This window comes from Labrus mixtus, unplaced genomic scaffold, assembly GCF_963584025.1.
Source record: "Labrus mixtus unplaced genomic scaffold, fLabMix1.1 SCAFFOLD_202, whole genome shotgun sequence".
Classification (NCBI taxonomy): Eukaryota; Metazoa; Chordata; class Actinopteri; order Labriformes; family Labridae; genus Labrus; species Labrus mixtus.
In genome coordinates, this window is record NW_026870218.1 from 5,115 (window position 1) to 17,611 (window position 12,497).

Consider the following 12,497-nt stretch of genomic DNA (forward strand, 5'->3'; position numbering starts at 1 on the left):
GAGAGAGGTTTGAAGATATGGCGATTAAAGAAGCAGAATAAGTGTTTGTACTTCCTTCTGTAGATTCTACTTGCTCGCTGTTCCAATAATGTAAGTGAATAGAATTCGTATTGGCGATAGTAGATTTATTGAAGGCAAAAGAAGATGTAGAAAATAGGGTATGGCTACCACTTATGTAATCGACTAGATTATTGTTCCAGAGTGATTTAGAGCTTGTCAAAGAAGCTAATGTAGTATTTGTAAATAAAGAAATAAGATAGTTAGTGTAGTTGTCAAAACTACCGTATGTTTCATCTGCAATGTCGTTATTCCAAATAGCTCTCTTAATTGGATTGCTGAATTTATCTATTTGACCTGTTGCTTCTTGTATGAATGTTTCAGATATAGGCAATGTAATTCGAGAGATAAGTATAGAAGATACATAAGAATCTTGTGGGCCATATATGCTGTCGAGAAGCTCGACATTCCAGTGTGAGTCTAAAACATTCATCCTAGCTAGGATTGGATCGTATACAGTAAGTAAACTTGGGTATGTTATGCTAGGTAAGTTGCTTCCAGTTGTTATCGATTCATCCACATTCCAACTGCTGGAAGTAAGTATCGAGCTTGTTAATTTTATCTCTATTACATTCAATGTCGGTTCAAAGGAAGTAACTGGACTGCCGAAAATGTAGTGATCTGGATCCCAAGATAAAACAAGATTGGGGGTAATGGCGAGAGTGATAGTCGAAAAGAGAGATGATGTTGGATAAGCACTATTGAATGCTATTGCTGGAGCTGTATCTTGATTCCAGAAATCAAATTCAACCGCAGGAGAAACCAAGATGGTTTTGTTTCCTGCAAATTGTTGGAGAGGGCCTGTATTTATTGAATGTCCATTTGTTTGATTAATGACGTCTTTATTCCAGTCGTTGTTAATGATGTTGTTTGTCAAACTAAGATTTGGTTTTGGAAGAGTAAGAAATGGGAAAAGGGTGAAAGCATTTCCAATGATATGATCGATATGATCAATATTCCATAGATAAGGGAAGAAAACAGAGACGGGGGATAGGACAACTTCACTCATAGAGGTGGAATTTATGTAGTGTATGCTATTTTTGCTTCCATTGGTAATTGAATTTGGATTCATATTGTCATATGACAAAGTTTTTTGTTTATTAACTTTCAAAATACCAAAAAGAGATAAGTTCGTGAAATTTCCAAAAGCACCTGGCGCATTTTGTGTTGTGTGAGGGCAAGCCGAGATATGTATTGTATCTTTATTCCAACTAGTCGATATCCCGTCGTTTGCAATTAAGTGGGTCTTGGAAATCGAAGTTGTGAAAAGTGGTGTATGCAAAGAACTAGGCAGCTCTGTCCAAATCTTCTTATCATCATTCCAGTCTATATTGAATTGAGTACTCGTAGATGAAATACTGGATATTGTAAAGGCTGTATCACTCAACAAGTTTATTTTGTCGTCACTTGCATTGAGCAGGGTATCAACGTCTATATTCCAAATTATTTTTGTCGTTGAAGTAACATTGTTTCCTGATTCTCCATCTCCAGCAATTAGCTCAACTTCCTTAATGTTTTGTGCTTTAGAAAAGCTATTATTTATGCTGTTTGATGATATTGTGGCTACTAAAATATCCAAATTCCAATCATTAGTCATTAATCGTGGAATTAAATTGAGATCCTTGAAACTAATGCTCTTAGAATTAAAAAAAGAACGCTCAGAATAGTGAGGACATGCTGAAGCATGTGTAGTATTTGCATTCCATTTTTGGTTTAACAGAGTATTCATAGCGTTAATTGTAATGCTAGATCCACTCGCTAGTGGATCATAGAAACGCGATGAAGTAGGAGTTGAACGACTGCTGAGAGAAGATCTAGAAGCAGTCCATTCTCCTTGAGACGAGTCGTTAAGGTTCTCATTCCAAAAAAAGATTTTTATTTGAGATGGCAATGTAAAGGCAAAAGGGTGTCTTGTATAAGAAAAGTTTCCGATATCACCAAATGAATGTAGAAAAGAATCATTATTCCAGCTTGGATTTATACTAGAAAAAGTATTTGGCAATGAACTTAAAGTGAGTGCAACTTGGCTTGGAAAGTTAGTGTGAAAAAGTGATGCATCGGAAAGAGCTTGTACATCTTCCACCCATTCATTATTAAATAAGTGTGGTGCAGTAAGCATCACAGATACAATTTCAGAAAATCTTGAACTTGAAGAATGTCCTGCAGAAATGAATGCATTTGTATCTATATTCCAATTGTCTTCTTCAGGATCTTGAAACCAATACGTATTTATTGCTGTGCTTGAAGGCAATTTGGGGATATTGACATTTGTTCCCGCATAAATGTTTAATGGAGTTTCTCCTACAGAGTTATGCGATAGATCAATATTCCAAGAATCGTTTGTTAAGATTGCTTGAGTCACACTAAGTGCTGAGACAGTTTGTTTTGGTTTAAACTGAAAAATTTTACTTCCTAAAGATAAAAGATCTACATCTTTCCAGTCTGGGTCAGCTTGTCCAGAATTTTCTTTGGCCAGTTGCATACCACTTATTAAAGTGATTGTGGATAAATTTGGGCTAACTGTACTACTCAAAGTGTAATTTTTATCAGTATTCCACGAATTACTTGCTATAATGGGGACATTAATTTGCGCAGTTTTGAATTGTGTAACAGAAGAAAATTGAACTGATGATGAGGCCATGAGAAATGCTGGATTTTCATTCCACAAATTTGGGAAGAGAGTCATTTTCGACAAAACAGCATCTGGAATAATCGTTGCATTAGTAAGCAACTCGACCATTGAACTGCTACCACTGGTGTGCTGTTCTGCATTATTCCACTCAATTGATATGAAAGAAGGTTCAGAGAGAGTCGCTTTATCAATTTCAGGCTGAACTGCAAATGAAGAAATATTTCCATATGTCAATGGATTGGAGTTTTTATTCCAAATGAAATTGTGATTTTCAATACTAGAAGGTATGGAAACTATATTAGTGATATATTGCAGGAGCTCATCTGATGTTTTTTCTGGAACTGATGTAAAAATTACTTTCTTATTCCACTCGCTACTCAATCTTTGAGAAGGCGCAAGAGAGGCTGTTATCATTAAAGTCCCTAGTTCCGAATCAAGTTCAGTATTCGGGGCTCCTTTCAAATGGTTTATGTCAGGAACATAGAAAGAGTGAAGAGGCTGAGTCAATTGAACTCGAGAAAGAAATTCACTCCAAATAGGAGGGTAAACAACATTTGGTCCAGAAGATATTTTTAAAATGTCTTTATTCCAATTTTGGATTTCTTCTTCGGTTTTCACAAGAAAGGTCAGAGCAGGAACAATAATATTTTCTCTAAAGATCCCTATTCCACCTTTTGAGAAGTAGTTCAGGTCTTTATTCCAGAGAATAGAATTTTCTAGTGCATCCTGAACTGTATCATTGATATCGCCATCATTCGTTTGAGAGGTTGTTGTGAGGCCTACAACAGGAGGAGATGTTGGAACAGGAAGAGTTGCAGTTATAGATAAAAGAGTGGACTGTAATAAGTTTTCTGCAGAGTCTGAAGTGGAAATGTTGTCAATAATCGATTTTACTGAGCTATTGGGAGAAGATACAAGAGGAAGTGTTTGTAGAGATGCTCTAGAGAGGATAGTAGTTGTGGGAGAAGGGTCAGATCCTGCATTTTCTTCGCTTCCAGACGTGTCTCCAGTTGAAGTAGAGTCTCCACTTGTCGATGATGTGTCTCCAGTTGAAGTAGAGTCTCCACTTGTCGATGATGAAGAGTCACTTCCTTCAGTTGTTATGGAGGAGCCAGATCCTGTATTTTCTCCACTTGTCGATGATGTGTCTCCAGTTGAAGTAGAGTCTCCACTTGTCGATGATGAAGAGTCACTTCCTTCAGTTATTATGGAGGAGCCAGATCCTGCATTTTCTCCACTTCCAGATGTTTCTCCAGTTGAAGTAGAGCTGCCTTCGTCAGTAGTCTCTCCCGTCAAGGCGCCTTCTTGTTGTGTTACCTCTTCTAAGAGGGCTAAATCATCAACGTTGTATCCAATGTCAGAATTTCTAGTGGATCGATTTGAAGAAGAGAATAGACGATCAATAGAGATATCTGAGAGATCAGATTTGATGAGGTTTCCAATTAATCCTGTGGAGCCTTCACTTGTAGAAGATGAAGAGTCGCTTCCTTCAATTGTTGTGGAAGAACCTTCGCTTCCAGATGTGTCTCCATCTGAAGAAGAGTTTCCGCTTGTAGAAGATGAAGAATCACTTCCTTCAGTTGTTGTGGAAGAACCTTCGCTTCCACCAGATGTGTCTCCAGTTGAAGTAGAGTCGCTAGTTTCGTTTGTTGTAGAGTCTTCGCTACTGTAAATAGAGTCGATTACTTCTAGAAGAAGTTTCGAAGATAGACTTTGATTAGTTAAAGCCAATGCTTTTGTTTTATCAGGTACATTTTTAGCAATAACTGTATCCATCACATTTTCAGGATTGATGGATGCTACCTTAACCATTTCATTCAAAATGGCAAGAGCATCATCAGTAACAAGCAAAGAATTGTTTTGTAAACGTTTTTCAAAATCATTTGTCAGTAAACTGAGAATTAGCTCTGCCATAGGCAAATCATCTGGACGTAGTGCTTCCAGCACAAGAATCAACAAATCGTTGCATTTCGTATCTTTATACCAAAAAGTATTTGCAATAAGATTAAAATTATTTCCGACTTGAGAAGCTAATTTTTGAATTGTGTTTTTCGCTAAGATTTTGGAAGTTATATTTTTTTGGTTAATCTTTAAAATCGACAATACAGGCTCAACTTGTGGATCGTATCGAAAATCGAATTTGGAAGATTGATTCCATTTGGTTGTGATGTAGTTCAGATGTGGGATTCTATCGTTTTCCTGTAATCCAAATGGATGTTCAATTTTGTTTACAGTTTCAGGCAGAAGGCTATTTGCAGAGGGGGGGGAAATTTGTTCTAGCTTTAGCAAGAACGCACGCACTTGATTTTCTTGTTCAGGACCAATGTAATTTGCTGAATAGTGGGTTGATTTTTTAAGTGCGTTGAGATTGCTTATAAAAGCATTATAAGTAATCTTTTCAAGATATTTAGTGATGAATGAGATGTCCCAAAGAATTTGCTTACCAGTTTCAAGAAAAAAAGCACTCTCTCTTAAAAGAGAAAAAGTTTCATTATGTTGAATAGTTGTATAATGATTAATTAACCTTTTTCTGCTTTCTTCAAAAATTTCCCTGGAAGGAGTGAGTGATAAATTTTCAATAAAATTGAAAAGAACAGATCGAGTTTCTTGTTGATGTCCATTCAAATGAAAAGACATTTGAGTCAGAGCATCTTCACTCCAGAATTTTGTTGAGAATGCATAAGGAAAAGAATGTTTTGTTTGAACAGCAGTACATTCAAGATAAAGCTTAAATAAGGCATCTTTAGAAAAACTGTTACTCCAAAGAAGAAGATTGGGGCTCCTGAAACGTATCTCCCATTTTTCATTACTTAAACCTTCTTCTGCTTTTTGAAAGTAGAGAAGTGTGCTTTCGTTTCCAGAGGATAAAATTTGAGGATCAAAAGCTGATCCAGCGCCTGATATCACTTCGATTGTTACTTCCTTTTCCAAAGAAATATCCAAATCTAATACTGAATCAGGATGTAAATTGATAGTTAGATTGGCTGCAATGAAAGGAATATTCGTTAATCTTTGAGTACGAAAATCTATCTCTTGTAACTCAGGAAAAACAGAAATTATTTTTGGACAATTCTTTTCTGAAGAAAGAATACTGATCACGTCAGCACATTCCTGAGAAAATCTAGTAAGTTCTTGCTTGAGCTTTTCAAAGGAAATTTTATCAGGATTACGCATAAAAAATGCGTTCATTGAAACTGGAAAGGGCGGGTTAGTAACAAGGGCCTTAGCTAAAGGAATGTATCCTTTACTACCAAACAATGGCGTGCGTTGATACAAAAATCTGTTTTTTTCATCATTGAAAAGCCTTTTTAGGAAAGGCCTTAAGTCCTCTACCTCAATAGCACAAGCTTGAATAGCTTCATGTGTTTTTTTCAGGATAAATTCTAATTGTTGCAAATGAGCATCCGGCATATCTAGATAGATCGAAAATTGGTTTCCACAACTTCCGAATTGATTGATTTCAGCCCAAGAGTTATCAATCAGACCTGTTTGTTCTAAGAAATATAGAGGGGTGCTTGCGATTTTTGTGTTAAGAGCGTCTCTTAGAAAAGCAAATGTCTCTTGATCTGCTGAGTCAAACTGCCAATCAAGCTTAATGAGAACAGAGCCTTCTATATTTCCTTTTGCAAGGATAATTTTTCTTGGTTCGCTTTTCGATGGCACTTCTTCTCTTAAGGTGGTGTGTTCTATATTTGTGCTTTGAAGAGATCCAAAGTTTTTTTTCACTATTTCGAGCATTTCACTCAGAGATTTAGGCGAAACGATAATGAGAATTTTTTGATTGCCAATGTATCCATTAAAGGTATTTTGGATAATTTCCTCTGTAAGTCCTGATAAGGTAGATGCACTGCCAGAGAAAGAAATATCCAATATCTTAGGGTTAAGGACTTCTTTGGAAATTAAATTTAATCTTTCTCTAGGTGTAGAAAGAGTTTTTATCTTTTCCAGTTCTATATTTTTAGTTGCCCATGTAACAGATTCATAATCAAATTGAATTTTCTTAAGATTTTTAGAAAACTTTTCAAGTGTTGCATTGCCAAACTCATATGGGACAGAAATATGAAACGAAGAGTGATTAGGGCCACATTCAGTTTCCCAAGTCCCGTTATAATTGATGATATCCTTGTGCAAAGCAGTTTTTAAAAGGGAATACTTTCCCATCATCATTCTTTGTAAGAATTGACCTGTTCCAACTGGCCCCTGGACGTCTAATGCTCCACATTTTGTAGAAAATGCAATGTGAAACTGCGTGCTTTTAATATCCTGAACTAACAAAACATTCATAGATGCTGCAGGCATTGAAAAATAAGTGGAATGCTCTTTTAAAACTCGATTTTCAACGCTAAGTGGATTTTCAAAGTCCCCGTAAGTTAGAGATAAGATTTCTGTTTCGATTGTCTGTAAAGGATCTGCAATGAGGATAGATAAAGAGCAGGTCAATGACACAATATGTGCGCATATACAGACAAGGGAATGAAACTTTCTTGTAAATCGCTTGAAAAGCATCGTTTTTTCCATTATAGGAGGGGGGAGACTTTGCCAGGCTCCTGGTATCTTATTTATTAAGATAGCGATTAGAATTAAATTATTTATTTATATATCTCTCTGAATAGAGTGAAGTACATGTGCATCTTCTTGGAGTCTTTTTATAGATCTACAAGGACAATCAAAGAATTCGATAGGGAAGGCTTTTGATATAAAGGGCCGTTGCCTTTGTTAAACGAAAAGCTTGGAGAGCGACACAAGCTTAAATGCGGACTGGCTCTAGGGGAAGCCTAGTCTAGTGTAGTCTAGTTTTAATAGTTGTAGCACATCCCAATATCTGATTGTCGATTTGTCTACATTATTTTTTAAATAAAATTTAATTTCGTAAAAAAACCAGAGGGACATGTCTTGTTTCACCTTATGGATTTTTACTAGATGTAGTAATGGGAGAGTTCAAATGGAGTAGGTTTTCATCTATAGAAGAGTTCCAGAAATCGATTAAGGTTTGTTTGATCCAAAATGATTTAGAAAGGGAAGAGACGGAGGGGATATTCAGTTTATTAGAATCAATGACAGTATTCCATATATCCAAGTAAGATTTATCCATTTTGAAAAGTGTCGAGATAGAAGATAGAAGAGACGTGTTTTGTGCTCTATTGTCTTCAACCCCTGTATTCCAAATAGGAATGCTGCTGTTTACAATAGATAAAGTGGGTTGTGAGCCCATGTTAACTAGACTTTGTCTGGATTCGTTAACATTTTCATCCACCGTAGCGTTCCAGAGAGAGTGATCCATTATTTTAATCGACCAAACAGAAGAAGAGACAGAAAGATTGGAAGCGGATTGAATCTTATTTTCATCACTTTCTAAGTTCCATTCTCCTATATGATTAAAAGGTAAAATCCAGTTGGAATTGGAAGCAAAAGCTGCAACAAGGGATGCTTTATGTGTAAGGTTTTCACCTGTAGAACTGTTCCAGAGGCTCCAAGATGTTGTTTGCCATATTGGTATTATATTTCGATTAGAGGTAATGAGATATGAATTATTGTTTCTGTTGTCTTTAACAGATGAGTTCCAATCAGAATAGGTTTTGTCTACTGACAAAATCATTGGGGGGCCAGAAGATAGTGGGTAGATCGTCCCTACTATGTTTTCCTCAATAGAAGTATTCCATAAAGACAATTTCTTTTGAATAGCCCAAGAAGAAGTGGATGTGAGGCTGCTTTGGAGATTTTCAAGATTATCATCGGAGAGAGAATTCCAGTCTATTCCCATTGAAGTGGATAGTACAAAAGATGTAGGGTACTCTAGAGGAGAAATTGCATCAACTAAGTGAACTTTATTAACATTTGTTGAAGAATTCCACTGAATTAATCTCTCCATATTTGGATTGATAATTTTAGAACTGACGAAGCTCAATCCAAGAGAACCATTCCAAGTATTATTTATTGGCTGATTCCAGCTTTCATTTTTAGCAGTAATCAGTACATTTATTGATACATTTATAGGGATATCTGATGCATTTTCGGAGATATTGTCACTTACTGTAGTATTCCAAGTTGTGAGAATAGGCTGCAGCAGCCAGTTTGTGTGAAGAAAACTGGATAGAAAGACATCAAGATGCAATCTGTTTTCATCTATTTTAGAGTTCCATTGTTTGAAAATTTGCTCTTGAACAATCCAATTGATCGGAATATTAGGTTGAGAAGATGTATTTTCCATTTGATTCAAATCAATAACGGAGTTCCAAATAGTAAACAGCTTTTCTATTGTTAATGTATCATTGACTTTTCTTGGCAAATCTTTCGCTTTAGAAAGCTCATTATTTACTACATATGAGTTCCAGTCTGCGAATTGATGAGTGATCGAGTTGTTCCAGGGGACAAGGGTACGATCAATTTCGAATAGATTATTTATTTTAGTTTCATCAATTGATGCATTCCATGAGTCAAGCATATTATGCGTGATCCATATTGGCTGAGATAGGATAGAAGAAGGAAGTGCTGAAAGAACATTTAAATTATTTTGATCAATTGAACTGTCCCAAATAGTTGTGAATTTAATAGCAAGTGCATCATTTTGATCAAATTGATGGATCCGAGACGCAGCTTCTTCTATGTTTTCATCAACAGATGTATTCCAAATAATAGAGCTGGTTGGCGTCGTCCATTTTGTGTAAACCTTCTGAACAAAGTGAGCAAGATCTTGTTCTTTGTTTTCTTGCACATTTGTATTCCAAATAGTTTCAGAAAAAGTAGAAATGTTGGGAATGGATATGTTTTCAACTGGATCAATTTTCATCACCGTAGATGATCCATGTCTGTTATTTTGATCAATTGATGCGTTCCATTCTTGGAAGATTGTCCCTATTTGAGAATGTGATTCTTTAATAATCCATCCTAGGTGCAAGTTGTTTTCGTCTATCTCACTATTCCATTTAAAAAAAGCAGCAGGAGTTAGAAAATCAAAGGAAATAGAGATAGGAGATATCATAGATGCTACTTCTAATCGGTTGTCGTCTATTGAGGAATTCCAATTTTGAAATGATTTTGGCTTGATGGAATATGAGAAGGATAGTTTCAGGGAAGACAGCTCTGAATAGTTATTCAATATATTGTTATCTACGTCATCGTACAAGGCCATTACTCTTCTAGAGATTTTTTCTAAAGTAGGAACATGATAAGCAGATCGTGGACCTTCTTCTAGATGCATTGTGTTTTGGTTCGCATGAGAATTCCAATCGGAAAAAACAGAAGCAATTTGCCAAGGTCTGTTTTCTTCTTTGTTCACAAAGAAAACAGGCTTGATCGAGACAATATTATCGATTATAGAAGCAGTCCAGTTCTCTACTAAGAGAGATGTAGAGAAATTTTTGGGTAAAATCACTTTTACTAATGAGTTATTAATTATATTACTACTTGTCGTTTGTGCCCATTTGAACAATTTATCTGTTTGAAATAGAATCGAAGGGCCCACATAAAGGATTGATTCTGGGTCGACTTCCATAATATTTTGATCGATCAAATTATTCCAATAAGGATTTATTTGGGATATGATAGGAGATCTGTTTGCTGCACTGAGAATGAAATCATTGCTTCTTTTCACAGCATAGCTTTGTTGAACAACCGGAGCTGTTTTTTGATCTGATCTTACGCGAACGAACTGTTCTTGCTCATTTGAATATTGATCTTGGAGAAAAATTAAAGATTCGCTTTCTTTTACATCAAGGTCTGTCTCTTCTATCAAGTCGCTTATTCTTTCAATATTACCATTTGTTGCTGTATTGATCTTTTTTATGAGAAACCAATCTAAATAATTTTTAGGATTTTTTTCTTTAGCTTTTAAAGAAGAAAAAACCCCTTTTTTTAGGATATTATTTTCAAAAAAAGATCCATCGATCAATTTTTTTTCCAGATAATTAGTTAATTTTTCTAAAGAGGCAACTTGTCTGTCCAGCTCTCCTTCTTTATATGAATTAAGAGAGAGAAGGATATGTCCATCGCCTTCTTGATCTCTATAAAACCTTGTTGATGAATGAAATCCAAGAGTAGATGCTAATTTATTTGATTCTGCAGCAAAAGCTTGAAGAAGGATTTGTTCTACAAGATAATCTTGTTTGCCCAATGAAATAAAAGTTGTGCAGGGATAAATATTCAATTCTTGAAAATCATTTTTTCTAGAGCTTTTTCTTTTTGAAAAAGAGGAATCATCTTGTTTTATTACTAATAAATTAGATTGCAGCCCGCTGAGTGTAAAATAATTTTCATGACTCTTTGTCTTGTCAGATAGAATCATTTGAATTTGTGCGCGAATGGAAATGATTTCTGAAAGAGAATTTTTTCCTGTGTAGTGAATTGTATAAGACAATTGATCAACAATATTTTTGATTTTTTCTGAAAATATGATGAGAGGAAGAGAGAGAAGAGAATTCTGTATTTCTTCCTCTCTCAATTGAAGAATTGTTGAATTCTCTATAGAGGAAATAGCGTTTCTCAGATTAAAAACTTCGTTTTTTTTGAATTGATTTTGTAGAGAAAGCCTTATTTCATCTATGCATGAGCTATAATTTGTTTGATTTTGAAAAAAGAGAAGAAAAAAGTAATCAACATCATCTGCAGGTCCTTCTATTGTTATTTTGAAGTATCCAATCGCATCTTCGACCAAAACTTTTATTTTATGCTTTTCTAGACTCGGCGATTGATTTTTTGTTTTTTCGAGAGTCTGTTCCAGAAAAAGGCTTAATAATTGAATATCTTCGATTTGATTTTGTTGCAAAGAAGGATGAGAAATATAAACCTCCCATTTGCCTTCTGGAGCTCCTGGGTTAGAATTCGAGAAATAAACAAGCTCAAATCCATCATCCTGGAATATATGTTCTTTTTGTTTGAAAGCTCCTTCAAATAAAAATTCTTCTTTTTCTGTAATCAGTTCTTTTTTTTTGATTTCGTATTCTAGAACATTATCGATTGATCTTTCTAAAGGAAGCGAAGCTTTGTATCCTGAAATATTTGTGTTATTTTGTACAAATTTTTCAAATGTGATTTTGCTTGCTCGATCATGCATGAATTGTTCGATTTCACTTTGACTTGCTAAAAGAGTTGCCTTGGACATACCTTTTGTCAAAATGGAGCGAGTAATGAATTGAAGGGTATCAATATTAATCCATTCTTTATTTCTAATAACAGTTTGTACAAGTGAATTAGGAAAACTCTTAAGAGCAAGAATGCCTTTAGTAATATTCAGGAGATCTTGTGACTGGAAACCTTCATTAAGATTTTTAATAAAATAAAAAATGTCCTGTTTAATCAATAAATCACAGATAGAATCTATTTCTTCTGTACTTGATGTGATGCTATATAGAAGAACATTGATTTTTCTATGAAGATTTTCAATGGCTTGCACTCCGATGTTCGTAAGTTCTACATAAATAGAGAATTGACAAATGGATTTTCCAAGATCATTAAATTCAGCCCAAATTGTTTTGACGCTGTGAGAAAGACTGTTTCTCCATAAACTTCTATTTTTAAGTTCATAGTTAAACAGATCAGCAAGAATTGCTGCATGAAACTTTCCATACTCCATATCTGATTCAGAAAAAACCCAATCTAATTTTAAAAATCTCTGATTTTTCCCTTTAAAGGGGACAAGAACTAAATTTTTTTCTTTATTGATCAGTTGAGAAACATTTGTTGTTGTTCTGCTTAAAGGTTGAGCTTGTGGAATTCTTTTTAAAGAATCGGAAATTCCATTTAAAAACCCAGAAAGGTTGTTATTTACAATAAAGATGAGAGCTTTATCTGAAGTCCTTTCTTTCAAGAAGGC

General features: G+C 35.0%; 1 protein-coding gene across 1 annotated transcript; it reads right to left on the reverse strand.

Annotated features, from left to right (window-relative positions):
* Nucleotides 1-3,583: 3,583 nt before the first annotated feature.
* On the reverse strand, nt 3,584-8,178 carry LOC132967038 (uncharacterized; the record flags this gene model as incomplete). The annotated part of the gene is made up of 2 exons (XM_061033957.1): nt 8,138-8,178; nt 3,584-4,355 (listed from the first exon to the last, which is right to left on the reverse strand). Coding segments are annotated over exons 1-2 (813 nt in total), but the record flags the coding sequence as incomplete, so codon positions are not given.
* Between the last annotated feature and the right edge of the window lie 4,319 nt (nt 8,179-12,497).